The sequence below is a fragment of the Eulemur rufifrons genome, chromosome 7 (assembly GCF_041146395.1).
Source record: "Eulemur rufifrons isolate Redbay chromosome 7, OSU_ERuf_1, whole genome shotgun sequence".
NCBI classification, from domain to species: Eukaryota; Metazoa; Chordata; class Mammalia; order Primates; family Lemuridae; genus Eulemur; species Eulemur rufifrons.
Genome location: NC_090989.1, coordinates 164270031 through 164297937, shown reverse-complemented (window position 1 = coordinate 164297937; position 27907 = coordinate 164270031). Strand labels below are relative to the sequence as shown.

At 38.1% G+C, this 27907-nt stretch overlaps 1 protein-coding gene across 2 annotated transcripts in view; it reads left to right on the top strand.

The window, feature by feature from the left end:
• Positions 1-27907, top strand: part of LOC138386966 (protein CFAP20DC-like) — a 260752-nt gene that overhangs the window by 194686 nt on the left and 38159 nt on the right. For both annotated transcript variants that reach the window (XM_069473759.1, XM_069473758.1), the window contains 2 exons: positions 984-1187; positions 11155-11216. In XM_069473759.1, coding sequence (XP_069329860.1) covers positions 984-1187; positions 11155-11216 — 266 coding nt within the window. The remainder of the gene's footprint in view (positions 1-983; positions 1188-11154; positions 11217-27907) is intronic.

The following is a 27907-nucleotide window of genomic DNA, read 5'->3' as shown; positions in this document are numbered from 1 at the left end:
GTTGAAATTAACATTTGCTATCAAATCTAGTTTAGACCAGAGATAAAGGAAAGAAAATATTTTGAAAATTCCATATGCCAATTTTTGCCCTGTACATTGAATTAGTATTTATATTAGCCTCTGAAGATATATAGTAGTAGTATTTTTTTAAAAAGTGCCTGACAGATTACATATATAGGATAGCCCACCTCAGTTTACATGTTTATTACAGCTATAAGGCCTTTCTGGCTTTCAGACCTTGCATGTTCCCATCTTACATTCAAATTTTATTTGATGACTTTCACCAACAGTAGTCTTTCTCAGTCTTACTATAGGTTGAATATATTTGGTCATAATGTTCACAGTGATGAAATTCATCAGCTCCTTTATGAACTGGCTTTTCTATGGAAAGTGGTTTTTCTTTTTAAAAGAAAAAAACTGCTTTGAATTTTTGTTTATTTAGTCAATCCACAAATACGGGGTGAGCACCTACTAAGCACCAGATCTGGGAAATACACTGGAAGTAAGATAGGCATGCTCTTTGCCTTTGTAGAGCTCATAGCCTACCTGTGAACTCCAAAAACAATTACTTAACTGCAATTGTGATAAATAGTAAAAGTGAAAATTTTAAGATTATATGAGAGCACATAGTAAAGGAGCTGACCCAATTTGTGGTTGTCGGAAAAGGCTTCCCTAAGGAAGTGACACATAATTTGCGACCTGAAGGGTGCCTAGGAGTGAGCCAGAACGTGGGCCAGAGGGGACTAGCATGTGCACAGGAATTAAGGCAGACACGAGCTTGATGCCTGTGACTGGCATGTTAGGAGCAAAGGTAGAAGATGAAGCAAATGGGGTAGGCAGCACATGATGGCATGTTAAGGTTTGGGCCTCTTAGTAGGGAGCTGTTGCAGGGGTTAAGGCCATGGAGTAGTGTTTATTGTTAGTCCATAGGATTAACAAAGGCTAAATGACCCTTTGCTCCATTGTTTTCTTCTCTTGGTCAGGAATACGACTGGAGAAACTACCAGCCCAGCCAGATGAGTGAATCGGAGTTGCAGATGCTGGCAAGCCTACGACGGCAACAGAATGAAGAACTGGAGGATGCTGGGGCTTCCCATGGCCTGAGTGCATCCCAGGTTGACAACTGTAACGTCAGCATAAGTACCAGCAGTGACGACACAACCACCTGGAACTCCTGTCTGCCACCCGTAAGTCCTGGGCTTTGCATTTTCCCTTCCATTGCCTTAACTAGGAGTAAGCTTCTTTCTAAGAAAGCCCAAACCTTGTCTGGGAAAACTAGGGCCAAAATAAGAACTCTCCCTATGAGAAATATTCAGAGACCATTCTGAAATAGTATTTTAGAACTGGGGGCATAAATTAGAAGATGACACTGTCTTTTCTTAAATTGTCTTATTTACCATCAAAAAATATAAGTATGATGATGTATAAAACCATAAATTGAAAGAAAAAAGGAATAATTTTACTGTAGACTCTGAGTATCCCATTGTATCCCCTGTTCTAGCACAAGCCCTGCGGCACATAAAAGGCTCAACACTTGTTAAATACATATTTGTTAAATGAGTGAACAAAGAGGAAAAGACCATAGATATACTAAGTATTGCCCAGATATGAAGCAGAAAAGAACTTTCTGTAGAAGTCACCAGATGTTTACTGGCTCCTCCCTATGTCTGAGGGGCCATGACGGGCACTGTGGATGCTTCAGAGGGTCACATTCCCAAATGTTTACACAGTTAAAGCACTTTAAGTATGGCCCATCACCCTACCCTCACTGTGGCCTGGCAGAGGAGCTGGAGCACCTGGTTTTCAGGTGAAGAACTGATGCCAAGGTCCAAGTTTCCACACCTAGTCAGTGATAGCACCCAGAGCAGAGCCCAGTGTTTTGTCTCAGTCCATTCTCCACATTACTGTCCTCAAGGATCTTGTGGCTTACTTGGAAAAACATAGCATAAACACCAACAGAATAGTCTAGTTCAGCACAAGAAATGTCTTAGGGCAGAGTAATAAAATTATATGCTATAATAATGATAATTAGAGCTACTGTTTCTTTAAGTACCGAGAGCCATTTTAAGACCTCAATAGGACCAAGGAATATTGACTTATAAGGCCACATTCAACATCATATCAAGCATATTAAAGTACACTGTCATCCAACAGTTAATACAACTTTTTTACTCTACAATTTCTAAAATAAATGTAAAATCACATAACCTTGACTCATTTTATATATAACTATATAAAGATTGAGTTCAAGCTTATTTGACAATGGATAAGATATGTTTTAAATATTTAATTAAATAACTATTAATTTTGCAATTTACCTTTTGTATTTTAAAGCCATTTTTTTTCCAGGTCTCCAGCATCTTTGTAGTTTTTAGAAATCCTAGAGGCTCTGGCACCTTATGCCAATACATGTGCTCTCTAATTTATCTTTTAGGGTTACTCTGTGTGGGAGGCACTGTTAAGCTCCCATTTCCAGATGAGAAAATTGAGGCTCTTAAGTAAAAGTGATGCAGACCTAGCTCGGTCTGACTCCTGAGTCCGAGTTCCTAACCACCATGATATGCCGACTTCTTGATATGTGACTCAGTTGTCAAGTGAATGCTACAGATATCCAGTGGAAGATGAGATTTCAGTGCTCTGGAGGGAACTTACAAGTCTTCATGGAGGAGAAATTCAAATGGCTCTAAGATAGGGGGAGTGATATAAATGTTCCAATAGTGTGCTTTCCCTGCTTTGCCCACCCTCCAGGTTTCTCTTGCCTCATTTGTGCTTTCATTAAACACAACTACCAAGCATCCATAACACCTCATGCAGCCTTGATGCCAAAGAGTATCCACCCACTCAGAAAAATATGTGAGTTCTGATTACTCAGGTTACAGAGTATCCTTGTAGCCAGAGCTAAGATCATAAGAGGCAGTTGCAGATTTTTGCCAATGCAATTTGTGATAAAATTGAAACATTGCCTTTCTTATAAAATACTCTTCAGCAGTCATTTAAACTGCAAGTAAGAAAGAACAGTGGCCTCCTGATCAAGCTCATTCTGTCATGAAGTAGCTTGGAGACCAGCATTACAAAGGGCAAGCTGAGGAATGATTATTTATGGACTGAAAAGGCTGAACTCTTGGTTGCCCTGGATACCGTGTTCTCATCACCATCCTATTCTGGCAAGGACTAAAGTCTCCTGCATGATAACTACTCTGATCTAAAAGTATACAGCCAAAAATAACACCATTGGTAATGAACTTAATAACCCTTCCATTTGACCAAATGAAAAATTGGAAACAGTCTATGTTTTAGACAGAAATATTGAAAAGCCTACCTTTCGTATTTATAAGATATGTTTATTATTGCATCAAATTCAGTCTATTCTAACATCGGAACAATCACCAAATGGAAAATTGTATTCCTTAATGAACTCTGCATCTTGCTACTCATGTAGACTTTAAATAGAGCAATTTACAAGCACCCTTGTGCTCCTTCTGAGAGCTCATGCTGTTCTCTTTAGAAGTTACACGGGCACAGTGAAAAAAAAGAAATGAAAAAACTCATAACTTTATTTACCACAATGATATCCTACTCTTCTTGTATCTCAGTGAATGGCGCCATCATCTCAACTGGCACTTGAGCAAAAAATTTGGAAGACATCTTGACTTCTCCCATTCCTTCGTCCCCACTATCTAATTGGTCTCCAGATCCTGAGAATCCTCTCTCCTTTTTACCTCTTAACCCTCCCTACATAATTCCACAGGCTTGGCACTTTCTTTTTATTTTTTCTTCCCCCTTCCTCCCATCACAGATGATGCACTTTATTTTTCATCTGAATTCTTTCAGCAGTCCCCTAACATCTCTGTGCCTTCCAGTGCAAGCACCATAGCCTGGTGGTTAGGGGCATCAGTTCTAAAGTCAAATTGTCATGGTTCAAATCCAAGCTGTGACCTTATAAAACACTTGGCACTGCATCTGAGACATAATAAGCATTTAATAAATAAAGGTTAGTTGTCATTACTATTATCATTATTGTTTACATTAGTGATCTTTTTAAAGCCTAAATCAGATCTACTCTCTTCCCTACGTAACGCACTTTGGTGATTCCCATTGCCTCTTCAGTTTGGTTTATGAGGGCCCCTGTGATCTGAGAGCTGCCCCCCTCCAGTCTTATCTCTCACTGCTCCCACCTCTCCCTCTATGTTTAATCTCAGTTGTGATTCCCTAAATGCACTCTGCACGTGTCCCTGGACCTCGCACCTTGGCTATGCTCAAGACTGAGCTGTAGAGCCACAGTAGCCCTTCTCAGACCTCAGTGTGAGGGACACACCTTATTTCTGCCACTAGAGCCAGGAATATCTCCAGAAGAACTCTCACCACAAGCTTGCTCATCCAGCTCACAGCAATTCATTCCACACATAATTTTTTAGTAGACAATGTGCTGTGAACTAGGCTGAGTGCTGGGGATACAACTAAGGTTTTACCCAGTTGTGAAATAGTCACAGTTTTGGAAGGAAGCAGAGAGGTAAGCGGCTCACTGTACTCAGGGTGGCCTGTGAGAACAGAATAAGGAGTTATGAGAACACATGAGCAGGTGCAGTTCTGCCTGTGGGCTTCAGGGATGCTTTCACAAAGAAGGCAACAGTGAAGCCAAAGTTCAAGAATGAGTTCAAGTTCACCATTTAGACAAGAGGGGAAAGGAATTCCAAGTTCTGAAAAGGAGCAGAATCAAGTCTGTGGAGGGAAGAGGAGAGTCCCTCCTTTAGCAAGATAACATCCTCTTAGTGCCTTTGTTTCTCTATTGGCTTGAATAGGACTTGAAATGAGTTGTGCTTGTCACACCACCGCTCCCCACCCACACCCAGCATAGGCACAGGAGAACCACTCTCTACTCGAGCCGCACTGTGCGGCTCGCCCATCGCTAGCTGAGCCATGTCCTCTGTTCATATCATGCCATCGCTCATCTCTTTCCTCTGCCTAGCATGCTCCTCCATCCCTCTTCTCTACCTAGAACACGGCTATTTGGTTTGGGTTTGTTTTCTTTTTGGCTAATTTTTTTATTAAAGACTTTATTTTTTTAGAGCAGTTTTAGGTTCACAGCAAATTTAGAGAAAGGTGCAGAGAGTTCCCATCTACTCCCTCCCCCGACACATGCACAGCCTCCCATTATCAACATGCCCCACCAGAGTGGTACATCTGTTGCATTAATGAACCTCCACTGACACATCATTATCACCCAAAGTCCATGGTTCACATTAGGGGTCACTCTCAGCATACGTTCTAAGGGTTTAGACACATGTATAATGACATGTATCCACCATTATGGGATCATCCAGAGTGGTTTCACTGACATAGAAACCCTCTGTGCTCTGCCTACTTACCCCTCCTGCCACTTGGTTTTGAAGGACCAACTCACTTGTCACTGCTTCACAAAACCCTCCCCAACCCTCAACCCACCCCACACAGGATTCTTTGCTTCCTTCTCTGCATTGCCCTTATCTTCAGGCTCAATTATAGCACTTGCAACATCAAATAACCATTACTACCAATATCCCACAAGCCTTGTTGTGAGCTCCTTGAAGGCAGAACCCTGCCCCAGTCTTTTGGAACCTTCCATGTTGAGCACAAAGGCTGGCATGAGGCATCAAGGCTGATTGTCACTCACTGGTTGGCTGAATGAATCAATAATATTTTTAAAAGTCATTTTTTTACTCTAAGGCAATTTTTATCAACATTCCAAAATAAACATCAGCTTTGCTTTGCTTAAATAAATCCTGAGTGATATATTTTATATTCAGGATTTGATAAGTGGATATTAAATATACAACCAAAGGAAAAATCTTCTGAGCAAGGCCTGATTACTAATAGTAAGAAAAAGAGCTTTAGTCAGATTACATTCAGTTTAGCATCTTTGCCTGATGACTTTCACACACATTGCAGTCTGAAACAAGAAAACCCACTCAGAATAAAATGAAGACTCTTTAGCAAAATCTATTGTGTTTACCACAAGCTTTGATTCCTCAGCTTTCCTCAGTATCTGTACAGTTCAGAGTAATATGTACTGTTTACAAGGTGTTTAGATATAATAAATTAGTCATTTAAAAGTGTAATTAAATGTAACCATATTTCTCATAGCAAACTGGCTTTTGTAGGCATCTCTTGCTAAATAAATCAAGCCTACTGAGAAATCCATTGGCCTTTGACAGACAAATTTTTCAAAGTTTCTAACTTAGAACCAAATTCAATTAAAACAATACCTTACAACTTCTGTGGAAACCAGGCTACAAGTAATCAATTTTGGAGAGTTTCTGTTAGGAGTAGCCCTCATGAGATTTATTCCAAAACTGGGCTCTAGGCAGCCTTAGGAAGGGAGCTAGGAATTAGTTATAATGAATTCTTAAGTGAATTTTATCTTGCTGAGGGATTTTGATTGACAATAGCAGAAAACTACGTTGTGTGTGTGTGTGTTTTCTTTTTAAGGAATAGGAATGGTTATCGATGGACACTGTTTCATGTGATGGCCAAGCGAATATAAACTCTAGATCAGCCAACCTGGGCTCAAATCCCAGCTCTGCCATTTACTGACACGATCACCCATAAAATGGGGATAATAAAAGGGCCTTCCTCATGTTGGCACTATGCAAATTGAATGAGTACATGGAATGCCTGTGTCCAGTACTCAGCAGACTAAGCTCTCACTGACTATAAACTGTTCTCCTGAGGTTGTTTTCCTCACAGGGCCACTCGCGTGATTGGAAAAGATTTCTAGGACATTTTCCCTTTTATGACTACTGAGGCCTGTAAGGGTGGACAGAGATTCTGTTGTGTTTGTTTTGATGTGCGCTTAACCATTGGCATTCACCCCCTCAGAGCTTTACAAATAAACTCTTTCATGATTTCAATGTTTCATTCTTTTGTTTCTCTGTCCCTCCTCAAACCTAGATTCAACAAAAGCATGCCTAAAGTACAGCTACCCTGTGAGCAGATGCCACAAAGCCATCATTTCTTCAAGTTAAGAATTCCCATAACCTAAGCAGGGCATGACAGCACATGCCTGTAGTCCCAGCTACTTGGGAGGCTAAGGCGGGAGGATTTTAGCCCTGGAGTTCAAGCCCAGCCTGGGAGATATAGCAAGACCCCATCTCTTAATAAAAAAAGAATCCCATAACCTAATATCAAGCATGTAAGTCTCAGCTTGCACCAAAAAAAAAAAAAAAAAAAAAGCTCATTGCATGCATCCATCAACATGGCATGTTGCAGAGCATAATATTTCAAGAAAAACGAGGCAAAATACAAATAATAAAATTATGAGCATCTGGTGAGATTCTCAGACAAGTTATAATATTTATGGTCTTGATTAACTTTTATAACATTATTGCCATTTTCATAGGTTTTACATACAAACATAAAAATATTGTCTTTACCTTTTAACGTGGCAGGATTATCTTATCTCCTGTTCTTTTATTTAGCCTTCATTTCTCTCCCTCACCCCAAAATTTCTAGCAGCTTGATCATGGAAAAGCAAAGCTTCTTGTGCTCAGTGGTAGTTCATTTTAAATGAGTTCTGTTTTCCTGGCACTAGTGCATAGCAACAGCGCCACCAAAAGGATGAGATCCTGAGTTTCTCGGATGTGTTCCATTTCTTTACTCAATAGCAAGCATATCAGCATTTTGCATGATATTCCTGGCTACTGTGTATGCAAAACGTAATATATTGATATTTCAGGCTCTTTATAGTTAATAGGTTTTAATTTGTTCTGATGTACAGATTCATTAACTTCTCAGCTCTCTTTGGGTGTAATGAGTTTTCTTTTAATCCTCCTGAACTAAAAAGGTAAGTAGTTGATTGTGCTAAGCTGCAAATAAATCAGATGAACAGATGTTCTTCTACAACTATAGAAATGATATACGAAAACTGATATTAGAGTCAGTGTAATATCTGTGCTGTCAGGAGAAAATATTGAAATGTGCAAATTGTTCTGCATTTAGTGACTATGAAAGTCACCCCATGAAATAAACTTTACTTATTCTCAGAATACTGTTTATTATATCTTACGTTTGTTCCAAATTTAGCAATGTTGTAAAATTTATTTTCTTTCATTTTAAATATATAGTGACATGTCATGAGAATGAAATCAAATGAATTTAATGTATGGTAAGGAGGTAGTCATATATATTTTAAATAAATGTATTTCAGGATCACTTTTTTTCCCCTGCCACAAACTGAACTGATTTTGCCATATTTGTTTTTCAAAAACTTAGATATTTACCACTCTAGGTGTACTCCTGAGCTGGATTAAGTAGTACAGAGTAATGGTTAAGAGGATAAGCTGTGAAATCAGACTGCCTGGGTTCAAACTCTGGCTCCACTATTTCCTGGGTTAACACCCAGTGTCTAGAATTTCCTGTTCTGTTATATGGAGTTGTTCATCTTGTATATTTCATAGAATTTCTGTGAGGATTAAATGAGATCATTATCTATCAAGAATTAGCACAGAGTAAGTGCCGAATAAATACCAGTCACCGCTATTATCATGATGGTCATAGTTACTCATAGATATTGGTTGGCATCTATTTATGGTATTCTCTAGATATGGCTGAATTCCACAATCAAAAACCAAATTTTAATTTCTGTCACTGGTGCTTTCACAGGATGTTACCTACCTAAAAATAGGTTCACTGCTACATATGTAGAGAAATGTATTGTGGGGGAGGAAAAATATCTTTTCCTCACCCCTCCTAGGTTCATGGCTGAGGCCTTTGTAAAAAAAAAGCAGATGAGCAAGAGAAGAGCATACAAATTTGCTTAACATAAGTTCATGTGACACAGGAGTCTTCATAAGGAAAAGAAGAACCAAAGAAATAGTTAAACTTGTATATTTTTATGCTAAGTTTGATAGAGTGGAAAATCATGGAGAAATATGATTGGACAAAAGGGATATGATCTAATGATAATAAACTGGGGGAAACTTAGCAAAGCCTTTTGTTCTTCTCTGTGGCCCTGTGTCTTCAGAAATAGATGTCCCTTTCTTCTGGGTATAAGGAGAGCATCTCTCAAATGAGGGTCTTATGACCTGCTCTAGGGGAAGGTCAGAAAATCCTTCCTAGGTTTTTTGACCAGCTTCAGGGGAGAAGGACAGTGGGAGGTAAGAGTGACCCTCCTGCTTCTGCTGTTTTCTGAAATGCCAAGGCCCCGTATTTTGGGGGTAGTATGTCCTGAGCTCCATCAATATCAGTTTGTGGGTGGGTACATCTGGCTTCAGAAAGCCAATTGTTCTTCTTTCTATCTATTCAAAGTTGTTACTACTTTGAAAAGTTTCCACTGGTTTTTTTTTTTTTGTGTGTGTGTGTGTGTGTGTGTGTGTGTTTTCTAATACTTAAAAATCTGTATGAATGTGAATCTTTTATTGATTGTGTTCTTTTTTACTCTATATCATTGGAACTGTTTTATATGAACATGAGAAAACATGGAAAGGGGCCAGTCTGTATAGTCCAAAGTGAGAGCTGAATCACAAACAAGATAGGATTCTATAACCATTTCTATTTTCCAAGGAATGGAATAAGTCATTTGGAATAGGGGATTGGGGATGTGTATAAATAGAATTAATAGTATAAAACTAAGAAATGGAAATTTGGCTGAATAACAGGACTGTGATGTTTAGAGAGTTATGGAAATGCCTCTGAAAATAAATAGGCAGAGATCCATTCACTGGAGTCCTGAGTACAGCTGAAATACTGGACGAATACCAATGAATTTATTATCGGGAGTATTTCTATACCAGTGTGAGTTGGTCCAGAGAACCTGTTAGGCCCTTGGCTTGCTAATTTCTTTTTTGCTGTGAAATAATAAAGCCTAAATCGTAGAACCAAATTTCACTTGCAAATTGCCGAAAGTCTTATTTCTCTAGTGAGATCAAATATGTCTTATGACATGTTTTTCCTTCCACTGTTCTCCCAGCTGTTGTTCCTTATTACTGAAATGGTGATGCATTGATATTGGTTCAATTACCAAAGTATCTGTGTACATTTAAATTCATGGTGCATCACAGGTAGTCAGGCTAAGTGACTATGATTATCAGATGAGGTGTTTGATTTAAACTAAAGGAACACTTCCAAGAGGTTATTTATAGAGGGAGACAGTTTACTCTGAAAAATTCCCATCACCTATGTCATTAATATTTTAGGACCCATTAAAATAAGGAATATGTGGAAAATAAGGAATATGGGCTCTCTTTATATAGGCACCACTGCTACACTGTTTTCCTGGGTTGGGGTCAGCACTATGGCGCCACATTATTATGGGTGAGAGACTCAACACCAACTCTGTTGGGGAAGGAACTAGCTAAAAGCCCTTTGAACGCAATTTAAAAATGTATATCAAATTCTAACTTGTAATAAAATGAGAATGTTAAAAATGATTTTCGTATTAGAATTACATTATTGTTAACCACATAAATACTTAGAGCTGATGTTCAAAAAGACTATGGAATTTCCTCTCTTTACAGAACAAAGGAAAAAGATCAAGTTCCATTGGAGGCAGGTGTTTAAGGCTGCATACGATGTAGTTTAGCTATGTTTTGAAACAGACAGTAACTTAAAGGTTTCTTGTGAAGGAAAAATTTGAGATTTCACATCTTTGTTAGGTATTGGTATCATTCTTTTAGCTCATTGGTTAATGCTTAAGGTTGTATTATACACTTGGGGAAAATGAACACTTTGACCTAAGATTTACATGCATAATTTTCATTAGCGGTAATAGAAATTATCCTTGCAAACTTACTAACGTTGAGACATAAATATATTTTCTGTGTCTCTGTGTTATTGCTTATGCTTGCAATGCAGCATTAGTTCCACAAGATGCCTTGTTATCAACCAATGTTAGCAGCGTAAAAATTCCACAAGGAGGAGGATTTCAACACATGAACTTTACTTACATCACAGATGCTATTGAGTACAGTGATTGGCCATTAAGATAACCTTTTGACCATTTATAACACTCTGCTACTTGCTGGATCTCCCAAAGGGCCTTTGACTGGTCTATCAAATAAATCCCTCCCCTTATTATGGATTGTGACCCAGGAAAAAATTACAGTAATGAGAGTGCATGTGAAAGTATGTGTAAAGAGCATTGTGCTAATTAGTAATTCACAAATGATTTGTGTTTTACAGCCTGTCAATCAGGGTCGTCACTATCAGAAAGAAATGAATCCGCCTTCTCCTTCTAACCCCCGGTAAGAATCATTAATAATCTAAATGGCGTTTTTTTTTTTTTAAGATTATTTAAAAGATTGTGCATTTTTCTTGTTTTCATGAAATTGTTTTCCAAAACTTCCAAAAAGCTTCCAAAGCGATTTTCTTTCAAAGTCTTTGTTCATCCACTTTTCTTATTTGGACTGTGGAGTAGCAATGACAGTCTACCTAGGTTTCAGTATCTGCCTTTCACTAACTGTGGGACTTTGAGCAAGTCATTTAACACCAAGTAATTCAGGCATAATTACCTCATAGTATTTTGGAGAGGTTCAAATGAGCTAATGCATGAAAAATCCTCAGCATAGTTCCTGTCACAAAGCAACTCTAAGTGTTAATTTATTCCTTATTCTTTTATTTGCATAAATATTTAATTTTAATAGGTATTTAATATTTAGTACAATTTAGGCATAAATCTTTTTTATATAATCTGATGCCTTTAAATTTATCAGGATAGCTTTTATGAGTTCAAATGGCCATTCTCTTTTTTCATAATTTCAAAAGTTCATAATCTCAAAATTATTTCATTATTTTTAAAATGTCATGGGCATATGTCATTTGTCAATATAGAAAACCCTCATTATTTTAGGCTCATTAGGAATAAGGAAATATGAATTTGAGCTTTGAAATATATGTAATATTATATGGCTTTCTGATAAATATGTATATAAGCTAGTTTATCCATAGAAAGCACTATTACCTTATCATTATTTATTATATGCTAGGAATTTATTGAAAAGTCAGTCTGTCTTGAGCTCCACCCACAGAGTTTGGTTGCTATAATACATCTTATTTTCCAAATGCATCTCCTTATCAAGCTGTCCAATCTGTGCTCTGGGTTGTCCCCTGGAGTGGACCAAAACCAAAGATAGCTGTGGCTCGAGGATGTGTTACCTATTACATACTGTCTGAATTAAGACTCTGGTTACACATAACAAAAACAACTTGGCTAGTATTAAAAGAGACAGAAAGATAGAGAGGGAGAGAGAAAAAGAAAGTCAGGAGGGATTTGTTAAAAACACGGGACTGTAGCATAAAACACAAGGGTAGCCAGGTCTCAGAAGGGGCCTGAAACTAGGAACTAGAGAGCCAAGAGGCAGCGAGCAGTGTCCGCACTACATCTCTGCCTGCTTCCTCCTGTCTGCTCTGTTCTTCTCTCTAAGCACCAGCTATCTGTGCTTCCCAGTCCACATATGGCTGTTTGACAGCTCTTAAGTTTACATATTACTGTTCAAAGTATATGCTGAGGCTGACAGACTACATCTGAATCCCAATTTCTACTTTCCAAGGGAGAGAATGTGGTCGGCCTAGCTTGGGCCAAGTATCCACTCCCAGTCTGTTCAGCAATGAACAGTGAGCCAAGCCATGTAAAACTAACTGGCTCCCAGGAGTCCACCTAAATGGTTTACAGCACTCTTACTGGGGCACATGACATTTACTCATGACTTAGGTAGAGTGAATGTTCTTTACTAGTAATCTCTTCTAAGTGTTCCTGACCTATACAACTGACCTGCTCAATCTTTCATGTTAGCTAGTAACTTAAAATTGAAATTGGAATTTTTATTTATACACACACATATACATGAAGGTGTTTGAACGTTCTCAAAATCAGTTATCTCTTGATAGGTGAACATGTCACTTACAATCTTGCAGCTCATCTAAATTTCCCTAACAAATTCTTTTTATTCTATACATGAGTAAGCTTTCAGGGTAACTGGAAATCCAACTCTGGTCCAAATTATAACAAATTCAAAATTTGTAGTTTGAACAAATGAGAGTGGTAGTAAGATATGTTAGGAAGTAGAGCCTTTTGTTTCAATAAGTGGAGAAAGAGGACCTGATTTTCGTCCTAATTCTGCCACTAACCTAAGATATGGTCTCAGATAAGCCTCCTGCCCTCTCTAGACGTTATTTAATAACATGAATACCTTCATGTGTAAAAGAAAGGATTTGAGTTTCATGCTTTCTGAGGTCAATTCCAGCTTTATGATTCTGTGACTTTTAAGAGACTTACAGACTTTACTTCGAAAAACCAGTCCCACTATCAAAGGATCGCACTACTTATTTTTACGTCACTGTCTTATATAGAAAACATACTTCATAAATATTGGATGGCTGGATGAATGAATATTTAGATGTGGTAGTATGCAACTTTAAATATCTCTTTTACAAATTGAATTCACAAAGGTAGACTGTCAAAAAGATAGAATATAAGATAATTCACTAAACAGCATATCTTATACAACAAATTAAATGTTAATTTAGTTAGGAAAAAATAATTATTCAAATTTCTATATAGTGAAAAAACAGGCCACATTCTAAAGCAAAAAATAAAATACCATCAACTCCATTTGCCAGCAGGTTATCCACTGATTTCCTAAAAAATTAATATATAACTGTTCAGAAAACTTACAGATTATATGACTTGGCTCTTGGCTCATAAATTCAGCAGCCTGGAGAACTGGCAGGAAGGCATTTTGGGGCCATAAATACAGAAGATGAAAAAATTATGAGGTCAGCATATATCATCATATAAAAATGGGATAAATTGAATCATGTAATGCAAGTAATTTAACTTAAAATTGAAAGCTCTGATTTTCTTAAGATTTGTATTTATTATATTTCTTATAAACAGTACCCCATGCTTTAGACCCTAAAATATAGAACTTTAAAGTTAAACTTTAAAATTAAACAATAATGATAATTAATATAAAAAATTTAAGAAATGAGAAGGTAAGTCTCTGAAGTCTACCCTCTTGGATAAACAAGCATCTCACCTGAATCCTAGATTGAACGTTCTGCATATGGAGGCTCTGAACAATACATGAAAAGCAAGTAGGCTCTTGATTTCCTGAATGAAGTGTGGTTGTGGTCCGAGTAATGCCCGCAGGGCAGAAATGGGGCAGTGCGCACATGCACTTCCACAGGGAGGCCATGATGGTAGCCTCTGGGAAGTGAAATGGCCACATGAGCACCAGTGAAATATCTGCAAGTGCTCCAGAGACCTAAGAACCTAAAGTTTTTAAATTACATACACTCATACCCACATACATACATATTTAGAGAATCACCTTTCAATTAGCTTCATTAATGTAGTGGAACAACCAATATCCCCAAAGTCTTTCATTCACATTTTATTCTAGAAAGAGTTTTATTTCTGTAATATAAGTATCTTCTCAGTTTTGTGTGTGTAGGATTAAAATTAAAGATAGTATGCAATCCACAAAGCAGGCAAATTTGGGTTTTGAAGAGTTTGCTCTAGGATGAAAATATCTAAAACACTGCATATATTCATATATTGTTTTCCTCACAGTAAAATCATTCACTTAGCCTCACAGGGCAGTGCTTGACATTGCATCAAGGTGGGATGCGACGGTAATCATTTCCCCGAGAAGTTTACAATCTAGGAATTGAAATATATCTGGTTTACCTCATCATATTCCCTTGCGTGCCTAGATTTGCAACAAAGCCATTTCTGCTTACATTGTTAGGCATGGGGTGATATTTTCCATTATTTTTTCCTAACACACTGACTGATATTTAACAGCCTCTCAGATGCTGGGGCCCTTGCCTCCAGCATCCACCAACAGTGCCGCTTAGGGGACCGACAGCCTCTACGACAAGGTGCAGAAATGGCTAACATCTCACACGATTTAGAGGAGTATGGGGTAGGAGGAAACAATTTCACAGTTCATTCATGTTGAGAAATATTTCCTAGCATGCAAACTTGCAGGCTGCCAAACAGAGCAAAATGGATGCCGTCTGCAGCTCCAAGCCATTCATTTTAAAATGCCATCTATTGGTTGCAGGGTTTAGAGCTGTCCCTTAGGCATATCTATTTATATGTTTATGGAGATTCTTCAGAACAGCGTAAAATATTTCTTCTCAGGAATGGGTTTTATGAAATAAGCTGTGATTATGCTCTGGTTGTCTGTTCATATGGATGGAGTTGATAACCAATCTTTCGTTTCAAATGATGATTATACTTGCTATTTTTATAACTCATTGGAAAATTAGAGGGAGGAGGGAATGTAGTCAAAGGCTTTCTCAGGTTCTAAATGCTCATGGAAATGGAACAATAGAGAAAATCATTCTAGAATGTCCAAGCAGTAATGAATGGCATGATTTTCTAAAGTGTTTGCTTTATGATTTATAACTTATCTATAGTTTTGTTTTTTTTTAATGTCATTACAGATTGTGTTAGGGCCTGAATCCTTTGCAGCTTTGCCACATGTTTGTGTGATATAAACACACTTATAACTATAATTATCTGGTAAAGCCCTGCAGTCTTTGACAAATAATTAATAACCACTGACCTCTGTTCCTGCTGGCTCAGCCGGGCTGGCTGAGGCAATCTGGCCTGTCACTGCAACCTGCATGACTACTCCGGACTGATCACAGTGGCGCTGTTTTTCTTTTCTCTCCAGTTGTCAGCGCTCAGCCTAATGGGCTTCTCTTCTGTTGCTTAAGCTTTTTATTTCCCAACACAAAAGAGAAAATGTATAAATAAATAAAATTAAATACAGAATTTGTATTTGATGTTCCTCTTCAAATGATTAAGTTTGGATCATTTCAAAACAAGTAAGTTGGATTTTTAACGAATATTCCTCCTTCAGACGAGACAGAGTATTTCTTTATTAACTGAACAAACATTTCATTTCTCTGAACATGGTGTTACTGCTGTTTCCTCTGGATTTTTGCATTAAATCATAATGACTTGATTATAAAACTGAAGTCATCAATTTTTATTTTTATCATTTTTCTTGTTAGCTTTAACTAGAAAAAGATATCAGTATCTCTCATTTCATAATCCCAGTCCCACAGACTCACACCTCTGTTTTCTCTCTCTCTCTCTTTCTCTTTCTTTCGCTTTCTCCGTCTCTTCCTTTCTCCCTCCCTCCATCTCCCCCTGCCTGGCAAGGGTAGAAGTTCAATCAGCATTTGAGTTGAATGAGGGAAAAAGTGAGTGAGAAGGTATTTACCTAGGTGCTGTAAAATGAAAATCTTCATCCTCAATGTTAACCAGTTAAATTTCAGAATTTTTTCTGTGTCTTTGCAAGAATTGACCTCTCCTTTCCTAAAAATAGGAGGACAGTGATATTGCTTGATTCACAACCAGGTAGAATTATGTCTTTATGAGAGGCCTTTGTTTGGATAGATTTTAAATCTAATTTCCGTGCATGTACCACTCCCTGCCAACCCAAAGATCCACAGTCACTGGCAACCTTTAGAGTGGTCCTAATCTTTAGGACATAACAATTAATAATAGCTTCCAATATTTGTATATTCCAATGACTCTCAAATTTATATTTGCAGTCTTAATCCTCCCTGAATTTCAGACTCATCTATCTAGCTGCCGGTATACCTCAAATCCAAGCATTCAAAAGGCAACTTGATTTTCTCCTACAAATCTATTCTTTCTTCATTCTTCCCCAACTCAGAAAATGTCACCATCACCCCACCATCACCTTTGCTCAAACCAGAAGCCAAGGGTAATCCCTGTTCTGTCTCTTTGCTACACCTCCATGTCCAGCCACAGCAAGGCGTACTGGTATTCCCTCCAAACATAGTATATGCCAAATCTAGCCTCTTTTCTCTATTTTCCCTGCTGTAGTCCAAGTCCAGATTGCCATCACCTGTCACCTGGGCAAATGCAATAACTTCCTACCTGTTTTCTCTGCTTTTTTTTGGGGGGGGGGTGGATAGCATGGAATAGTAAAGATATTTTTATATACAGTAAAATTTATTTTTATGTACAGTAATATCTTTGGTTAGAGTATATTCATATTTGTCAATTTCTTTTTTTTTTTAATTTCATCTTATTATGGGGGATACAGAATTTCAGGTTACATATGTTGCCCATGTACCACCTGTCCCCCCAAGTCAAAGCTCCAGGCTTGTCCGTTCCCCAGACAGTGCGTGTTGCACTCGTCATGTAGGTATACACCCATCCCCTCCTCACTCCCCCACCTCCACAGTCAGCACCTTCAAGCGTGACCATTCCCCAAACGGTGCGCAATGCACTCATCATGTAGGCATACACCCATCTCCTCCCCCCACCCCCCACCTCAGTCTGATATCCGATTGGTATCGTTCCCAAATGTGAATTTAGGTGATGATCAGGGAAACCAATTTTCTGATGAGTACATGTGATGCTTGTTTTTCCATTCTTGGGATACTTCACTTAATAGAATGGGTTCCAACTCTCTCCAGGAGAACCATAGAGATGTTGTATCTTCGTTATTTCTTATAGCTGAGTAATATTCCATGGTATACATATACCACAGCTTACTAATCCATTCATGTATTGATGGGCATTTGGGTTGTTTCCACATCTTTGCAATTGTGAATTGTGTTGCTATAAACATTCGGGTACATGTGTCTTTGTTATAGAATGACCTTTTTTCCTTTGGGTATATGCCCAATAATGGGATTGCTGGATCAAATGGCAGGTCTACTTGAATCTGTTTAAGATACCTCCATAATGCTTTCCACAGGGGTTGCACTAGTTTGCAGTCCCACCAGCAGTGTATAAGTGTTCCTGTCTCTCCACATCCACGCCAACATGTGTTGTTTTGGGATTTTTTGATAAAGGCCATTCTTACTGGAGTTAAGTGATATCTCATTGTGGTTTTGATTTGCATTTCCCTAATGATTAGGGATGTTGAGCATTTTTTCATGTGTTTGTTAGCCATTCTTATATCTTCTTTTGAGAAATTTCTATTCATGTCATTTGCCCACTTTTTGATAGGGTTGTTTGATTTTTTCTTGCTGATTTTCCTGAGTTCTAAATAGATTCTTGTTATCAGTCCTTTATCTGATGTGTAGTATGCAAAAATTTTTTTCCCATTCTGTAGGTGGTCTGTTTATTCTTGTGACTGTTTCTTTGGCTGTGCAGAAGCTTTTTAATTTAATCATGTCCCATTCATTTATTTTTGTTGTTGCTGTGATTGCCTCAGGGGTCTTCTTCATAAATTCTTTGCCTAGACCAATGTCTGTAAGAGTCTTTCCTACATTTTCTTCTAGAATTCTAATCGTTTCACACCTAAGGTTTAAGTCTGTTATCCACCGTGATTTGATTTTTGTGAGAGGTAAGAGGTGTGTAGTCTCTTCTCCGCTTAGCAAACAGAGCGGTATCGTTATGCCTAAATCAGATCCAGGCATTCCCCATGTAAAACTTCCCAATAGTTCCCTACTGATCAATTTGCACTCCTTACTCTGGCTTTTAAGGCCCTGGAAGCCCACTTCAGCCTCTGTTTCAAACCACCATGGGCCTCGCTCACTCTGCACCAAACACCTTGTTTCCCTCTCTTTTCCTCAAACACTCCAGGCTTGGTCCCACCTTAGGAGCTCTGCCTCCAGGTTCTCTTACATTAGATCATTGCATAGCTGCTTCTTCATGTCATTAAAGTCTTCATCTATATAAACATCATCTCAGAGAGACCCTTTCTTAGCATCCACCCTAAAATAGCCATCAGTCAGTCACCTTTAGCACATTATCTTTTTGTTTTCACTATAGTACTCTTCACCACCTGATAGTCTTGTTTGTTTGATTTCTGCACACATACCCCTCACTCTTGAATGCTAGAATGTTTAACTGCATGAGTGTGAGGATATTCTGTCTCTTTCTCCGTATTTCCCTAGCCCTTCAAACAGTGCTGAGCACATAGGAGACACTTAAAAAATGAGTGTTAAATTCATTGAACGTCACCTCACAAAAATGAATTTCCCTCATCTCCCTACACTCGCTACATCACTGTGTATTTAATTGCTAGCTGGAACCCATGAGCACCTGTACACGCCCCCCTTGGGGGTATCTCGTACCTGGCCCTATTCTCACTTGTAATAAATGAAACCCTTTCATGAATTTGTTTGAAACGATCCCTTAGAATATATCCATAACCTAAAGTCTGTAGTAAATGTATCATTTTAAACTTTTAAGCAGAGACAGTTTTCTAAAATTGAATTTGTGTGTTCTCCATGTATTCTTACTGGCAGTTGCTTATTTGTATTGGCCTAATCATGCTCATTTTATGGAATCAGGGTGCCACTTGCTAGAAATCTGCCTGGGTTGCCACTGATGCAGAATATATACTCAACCCTCAACAGGCTAACATAATCTGGACAAGCAAATGCAAAAAAAGACCCATTATTTATATGCATATGCATGCATACTTAGAGATTTTACACACACACACACACACACACACACACAGGCATACCTCAGAGATATTGTGAGTTTGGTTCCAGACCACTGCAATAAAGCAAATATCACAGTAGAGTCACATGAAATTTTTGGCTTCCCAGTACATATAAAAGTTATCTTTACACTATTCTTTAGTCTATTACAGTGTACAAAATCATTATATCTAAAAAAAAATGTATACCTTAATTTAAAAATATTTGCTGTTAAAAAATGCTAACGATCATCCAAGCATCTGAGCCTTTAACAAATCTTACTCTTTTTCTTGGTGGTAGGTCTTGCCTCAATACTGATGGCCGCTGACTGATCAGGGTGGTGGTTGCTGAAGGTTGGGGTAGCTGTGGAAATTTCTTAAAATAGGACAACAGTGAAGTTTGCTGCATTAACTGACTCTTCCTTTCATGAAAGATTTCTCTGTAGCATGTAATGCATTTTACCCACAGTAGAATTTCTTTCAAAATTGGACTCAACCCTATCAAACCCTGCTGCTGCTTTATCAATTTAGTTTATGTACTACTCTAAATTCTTTGTTGTCATTTCAACAATATTCACAGCACCTGCATCAAGAGTAGATTCTATCTCAAGAAACCACTTTCTTTGCTCATGCATAAGAAGCTCCTCATCCACTTAAGTTTGATCATGAGATTGCAATCCATCACATCTTCAGGATCCACTTCTAATTCTAGTTCTCTGGCTATTTTCACCACGTCTGCAGTTCCTTCCTCTCCTGAAGTCTTGAACCCCTCCAAGTCATCCATGAGGATTGGAATCAACTTCTTCCAAACTTTTATTCATGTTAATATTTTTACCCCCTCCCATGAATCATGAATGTTCTTAATGGCATCTAGAATGGTGAATCCATCCCAGAAGGGGTTCAATTTACTTTTCTAAGATCCATTATTTATATGCATATGCATACATACTTACAGATTTTATATATATATAATATGTATATATATATATACACGCACAGGTATAACTCGGAGATACTGTGAGTTCAGTTCCAGACCACTGCAATAAAGCAAATATTGCAATAAAATGAATCACATGAAATCACATCAGAAGGACCACTCTCTATGACATCTATAGCCTTATGAAATGTATTTCTTAAATAATAAGACTTGAAAGGCAAAATTACTCCTGCAGACCCATGGGCTACAGAATGGATATTGTGTTAGCAGGCATGAAAACAATGTTCATCTCCTTGTTCATCTGCATGAGAGCTTTTGAGGGACCAGGTGCATTGTCAATGAGCAGTAATATTTTGAAAGGAATCTTTTTTTTCTGATCAGTAGGTCTCAATGGTGAGGCTTAAGATATTCAGTAAATTATGCCATAAACAGATGTTCTGTCATCAGGCTTTGTCGTTCCATTTCTAAAGCACAGGCAGAGTAGATTTACCATAATTCTTAGGGGCCCTAGGATTTTTGGAATGGTAAATGACCATTGGCTTCAACTTAAAGTCAACAGCTACATTTGCCTCTAATAAGAGAGTCAGCGTGTCCTTTAAAGCTTTGAAGCCAGATATTGACTTCCCCTCTTTAGCTATGAAAGTCCTAGATAGCATCTTCTTCCAATAGAAGGCTGTTTTGTCTACATGAAAAATCTGTTGTTTATTGTAGCCACCTTCATCAATGATCTTAGCTAGACATTCTGGGTAATGTGCTGCAACTTGTGCATCAGCACTTACTGCCTCACCTTGTACTTCTGTGTTATGGAGATGGCGTCTTTCCTAAAACCTCATGAACCAAACTCCGCTAGCTCCATACTCTTCTTCTGCAGTTTCCTCACCTCTCTTAGCCTTCATAGAGTTAAAGAGGGTTAAGACCTTGCTCTGGGTTACACCTTGGCTTAAGGGAATGTTGTGGCTGGTTTTATCATCTGTCCAGACCACTCAAACTTTCTCCATATCAGCAATAAGGCTGTTTCACTTTCTCATCATTTATGTGTTCACTGGAGTAGCACTTTTAATTTCCTTCAAGAACTCTTCCTTTGCATTCACAATTTGGCTGTTTGACACAAGAGGCCTAGCATTTAACCTATCTCAGCCTTCAACATGCCTTCCTCACTAAGCTTAATCATTTCTAGCTTTTGATTTAAAGTAAGAGAGTTGCAATTCTTTCTTCCACTTGAACACTTAGAGGCCTTTGTAGGGACATCAATTGGCCTAATTTTAATATCTTTGTGTCTCAGAGAATAGGAAGGCCCAAGGAGAGGGAAAGAAATGGGGGAATGGCTGGTAGGTGGAGCAGTGAGAACACATGTAACATTCATAGATTAAGTTTGCTGTCTTTTGTGGGCATGATTTATAGTGCCCAAAACAAATACAATAGTAACATTAAAGATCACTGATCACAATTCACCCTAACAGATATAGTAATAATGGAAAATTTTGAAATATGAAGAGAGTACCATAATGTGACTCAGAGACACAAGTGACACAAGACACATACTGTTGGAAAAATGGTGCTGATAGACTTTCTCAACACAGGCTTGCCACAGACCTTCAACTTGTAAAAATGCAATATCTGCAAAGCACAATAAAACAAGGTATGCCTCTGTATGTGTATACAGACACACATACATATGCATATGTGTATATATATCTTGAGAGAGGGAGAGAAAAGAGAGAACTTGAAACTGTGGTGCTGGTACACTCTGAAATTCAAGTAACTCCCTGCCCCTTCGGCTCAAAGAGAGGTCCTTAGTCCACTGCTCTACCTTCAAAACAGACTTTTAAAACACCTGGTACAACAGGACTCCAGCTGGACCCCTCTCCTCCCCAGTCCACAGCAGAGGCCAAGACCAAGAATGGCTTTTCTGGCCTCTCTAGCCCTGCCCCAGAGAAAGCCCCAGTTAAATCCACCACAAGTAGTAAACCAATCCCTCCAGAATTATCCTGCTTTTCACCTCTGACCACTCTTAACTCAGGACCACATCTAGCACAACTCCAGGAAGCACCATTCCCACTGGGTTCCAGGGGATCCAGAAATTCACCAGTGGTACAATGTGAGTGGACAACTGGGCAGCTGGCAGTCCCCTGCCCCATCACTTCTTCCTCCTCCTCTGCTCTTGGCACTTGGGGACCTTCCCAGCCCACGTTCAGCCCCGGTTGTGATCAATTATTCTACCTGAGCAAGTTTGCACAGATTGTATCCCTACTCCAGTTACCCTGCCCCAGGCCCTGACTAGCCTTCACAACAGAGGACTTGGGGCCCACCCCTGCCGACCTACCTAAGACACCTTTTTCTTTGCTCTCTCCCAGAGCCGTCTGCCTGGGCATCAGCTGCACCCACTCTCCAGTATGCCCAGCTGGGATGTCTGCCTCCTGTCTGACCAGGTTTCTCTTGGGCCACTGGGACTTAGTGTTTCCACTTGAGTCTCCTAGCTTTTCCATTGTACTCCATGAGAGAATCTGAAGGCATTAGGACTGGGAAATACTAATCAATATTTTAGTTGTTGTCATGTTTTCCAAAATTATAAACTCACGAAACTCATTTCCATGAGAGTTTTGGAACAACAGATTGCATCTTCTCCGCCCACCCCCAACTCCCAAAAGCTTCTATGCCTGAAAAGACGGATCCCTGAAGAGTCTTGGGGTTTTTAGCTAGCAGAGTGAGGGGCTCCTGGGATTACTCAGGCCTCCCCAGTAATTGATATCCATCCAGATGGTGAACTCAGACTACCTTTGGCCCACAGTTCGTGCAAAGAAGTTAACTGCCAAAGCAATGATTTACCATTCTGATGTTTTACAGTTTTAGCTTTTAATTAAAACATTTGGCTTCCCTTCTACAGTAATGAGACCCTTTAAAAAGTCTTAGTACTAATTCTACTATATAACATTTACCTCCATTCTGTCTGGGGAGGGCGGGGAGGGAATGCAGGCTGAGGCTCAGGAGAATGACGTGAACCTAAGAAATGGAACACTGTAATTATTGTTAAGTGGCCCCAGCCAATCACATATGTAGACTCACTGCCTCATTCATTTCGTAATCCAGTGCAGAATAAGTTCCCTTGTTGTTTAAACAGGGAACCCCTACAACCCAAAATGATTTAAAGAGTGTGGCAGCTCATACCTTCAGCAATACTCAATGAGTATTTTTGAAGTACCTCCTACATGACTTTAACATGCCCTCAGTGAGCTTGTGGCCTTCCAGCAGAGGCCAGACTACACTGCCTGTCAGACAGCGTATGCACGTTTTCTGGAAGGTTCCAAGAGGAGTGAGGAGAGGAGTAAGAGCATGTACCAAGCCCAGCACAGGAGAAATTACAGCCTTTCCAAACCCACAGTTGGTTACTTCTTTTCTGTAACTTTTTGTTTTTCTTGTTAATGAAAAACATTCCATTTTGAAATTGATTAAAGTGAAAACACATAATTTTTCACTCTAGCAACATATTATGTTTACCAGCATCTACAGCTTCCTATTATGCTGTTCATTACCACATAAAAACCCACTCAGTATAATAAATGCTGTATGTCAGACGTCCCAGACTGTTTGAAATGACTTGAAGGCGAAAAGACAAACAATTTTTAGCTGATTTGAGTGAATTAACACTAACATTATTGTTCTATTGACTCTTTCTTGTCCATTGATTTTTAAAACCCTTTAGCTCCTTTACTATCCATTAAAACAAATCAAATGCAATTTGGTGGTTCAGGACAAGAAAACGCTGTTGGGTGTTGGATGCGTGTGTAGAAAAAAAATTATATATACTCTGAAACAAGACTAGTTAGAAGGCAGCTTCTCATATGTTGCTGGGAACAACTTATTTGCTTTGGACTTTTGAGGTTAACAACAATAGTCGCCTTTGAATTGTTATGTGGACACTTGGCTCAGTGAAAAAGGAAGCCAAATGGTGATTTGTAGATGATGTGCTTTGTTATCTCTTATTTAAGATGAAAATAAGCAAGCTATTGTTTTTTGTGGCTGAACAGAACTCCATGGTATACATATACCACGTTTTATTAAACAACTCATGTATTGATGGGCACTTGGGTTGTTTCCACTTCTTTGCAATTGTGAATTGTGCTGCTATAAACATTTGAGTGCAGATGTCTTTTTTATAGAATGTCTTTTGTTGTTTTGGGTAAATGCTCAGTAATGGGATTGCTGGATCAAATGGTAGATCTACTTGTATCTCTTTGAGGTATCTCCGTATTTAGCACCTCTTGTATTATCCTGGATAGAGCTGGAACCCATTTTACTAAGTGAAGTATCCCAAGAATGGAAAAATAAGCACCACTTGTACTCACCATCAAATTGGTTTTAACTGTTCAACACTTAAGTACACATATAGCAATAGCATTCATCGGGTGTCCGGCATATGGGAGGGGGAGGAGGGGATGGGTATATATACACATAATGAGTACAATGTGCACCGTCTGAGGAATGGACACGCTTGAAGCTCAGACTCCGATGGGGCAAGGGCAATATACATAACCTAAACATTTGTACCCCCATAATATGCTGAAATAAAAAAGGGAAAAAAAAAAAGAAATTAAGCGAGCTGGAATTTTACATAGTCTGATATTTTTCAGTCCTTAATTCTCTTTATTTGCAGAACTAATAGACTAATAAGCAACTGAATCAAGGCAAGAAAGGCGGGAAGAGTAAATATTTTCTGTTGAATTAATAGTGAACAGTTTTTAAGCATTAAAACCATTTATATTTTCAAAATAACAATGAACAAGAACCCCAAGATCTGGCCTGGTCTGAAGTCAGTTGATAATATGATTAAATGAAAATCTCAACTTAAATAAAATCACAGTATTACTTTCAATTAAGCAGTGATGTTTATGGTAATGAAGCTCCACCTTTTGTTGGGGCAGCTCATCCCTAAACTTCCAAAGGAATGATTATCTCTTTCTTTACAGCTAAGTAAAGTTTGAGAGTGAGAGTGAGAATCCATTCATTGGCCACTAATATTGAGAGAAAATCCCATTGTCACTGGTGTTTTGACTTGGTGAAGGATGCACTTAACTTCGTTTTTTACCGTTTGCCCTCTTCCAACCTCTTTAACAACACTCTTATTGAAACCTGAAATTGCCTTCATGTTGGAAATAATATTAATTCACATTAGGAGTCCAGAAAAGTTTACTTTCTCCTGCTAGAGTAATGGAGAAATGGGAAACAAACAAGAACAATCACCCATATGACGTTCTCTAAATTTGCTTGTGAATTTCTAAATTTCAGTGCTAGCAAAAAAGAAAGTTGTAGCAAAGCATACAGTAAATGAAGATATTATGTATTAGGAAAGGAATGAATCTGTCATTTTGACGGATTGTGAGGTGAAGAGTAGATTAACAGATTACTCATAGTCAGAAGGCAGCTTGGTGTGAAAAATGTGCAGGAAATGATAAGTGTGGGTTTGTGCTGATTTAATGATATTTTTAAACTACAATAACACTCTGGTAGTATAATATAATAAAGCACTTGGCTTGCATTTTTATGTCATCAACATATTTCCAGTTTGACCTTAAAAACATTTTGGGCCATTCTCTATTAAAATATGTAGCTTTCAAATTAGAAAAGGTACCATCTAAAATACCACAGCGGTGCCCTTACAGGAAATACCATTGGCTTTTAAAATCAGGTCTTTACTAAACTAGCATTTGGAATACAAATTTTAATTATATTTTAAGCATACTAACACCACACAGACTTTTTCTTTAGGCATTTAAATCACTTAAAACAAGAAATTGTTATCTTCTAAAAGCCATTTCTAGTAAAATGCTTCAAAGATACCACTGATTTGTCTTTATATTTTCATTGTCAGTTTGTAGTTTAGTAGTTGAGATCATAGAGTATTTAGGAATGAAACTACTATATTTTCCCACAGATAGTGGATAAAAGTACTTGCAAATTTGAACTGAGTACTCTAAGTCACAGCAAGAAATAAGATGAATTACTTGTTTTATTTTGTATTATTACAAAATTTATCAGGAAGCAAAACTTTTTAAGAGGTTTATATTTTTATGTAAGTAAAATCGAGATTTTTTAATAGCACACTTTTAGTTAATTTGACAATGATGGACTTGGGTGGCCAAACATTTTCAGAATAAAATTTCAACGATGCATTTAAATAGTCTTTATGCTAACATCTTAATATTCAAAACCTAATGTAAGGTTTGGGTTTTGTATTATCTTCTCTGAGTTCACTAACAATGGCTTTACATAATGAGGTACAATGAAACTTGTAAGAGAGTAAAATATTACATTTACTGTCTAAACACATGTATCTAACCCAAGTACAAATAAATGTCCTAATATGGCATACCCAGGGCTTTAATCCCAGACATGATTATGGTTCAAATTATGTGTTATATAAATAGGAAAGAATTTTACCAGAATTCAGCATGTTTTGTACATTTCCCCTTTTCTAACCTTTATACTCTGTATTTGGGGTAAGTAAACAAGCTGATATAAAAAGGTGGTCAGTATTCTTCTTGGTATAAATTCTGAAATGCATGTGGACAACATTGTTTGTATATTTTCTGACTTCCTTGAATATTTGTTGTCTATAATAGATATTGACATTTGCCAAACATTCCCAACTCTCCAGATTCCAAGCACGTAGTTGGATTGCACTTCTAGGTCCCCTTGTTTTGGGGTGGAGCTAACTAGCCCAACTAGTTATAGCTAGTCAAGTAGGAGCAAAATGGCCTGTGTTGTTACTTGGCTGGAGCATTTAATTGCAGCTCTGAAACCCTCCCAGATTCTCTTTCCCTCAGACACCGTGACCAGAAATATTCAAGATAGTGGTGACTCTGTTAGCCTGGACACTGAATGATTGTGATAAACATTTAACATGAGTGAGAAATAAATGTTTGTTCTTTTTAGCCACCGAGATTCGAGGGTTGTTTGTTACCAAGTATAACCTATCTTTATTCTGACTGACAGAGTTACTAGGTGTGACATTGAATATATTTTGTCACTGGAAATATAGCATTTCATATGCTTTCATATTTGAAGGTTAGAAATTGGTTAAAATGTTGACCTTTGTATGAGAGTCACTGGCATATAGTAGAATAAGTCATTTTAGGAGGAGGTTTAGTGCACTGGTTAAAAGCACAGTCTCTGGAATGAAAAGGCCAGGTTTGCATTCTTATGAAATTGTTTAACTCTCCAAGCCTCAATTAAGCTGTCTAAAAATAGAGGTTGAATTTTACTACCTACCTTGTAGCATTATTGCAGAAATTAAATGAGATAATATGCATAAAGAGTTGCATAGGGCCTGGCATATGTCTTTTCATTAAATGGTAGAAAACAATGATAGTGGTGGTAGGGATAGTAATAGTAATATTAAGAATAAGTACCCCCCCCCAAAAAAAATAAATCACTTTGAGGAAATCAGAGAATGTTAGAGAGTGTGAAGAGATTATAGAGATGATTTAACCCTGTGTCTCTTCAAACTCTACACATCTTTGCCAGGGAAGCAGGCTCAGTGCAGCATAAGACAGTCCATTCTGTT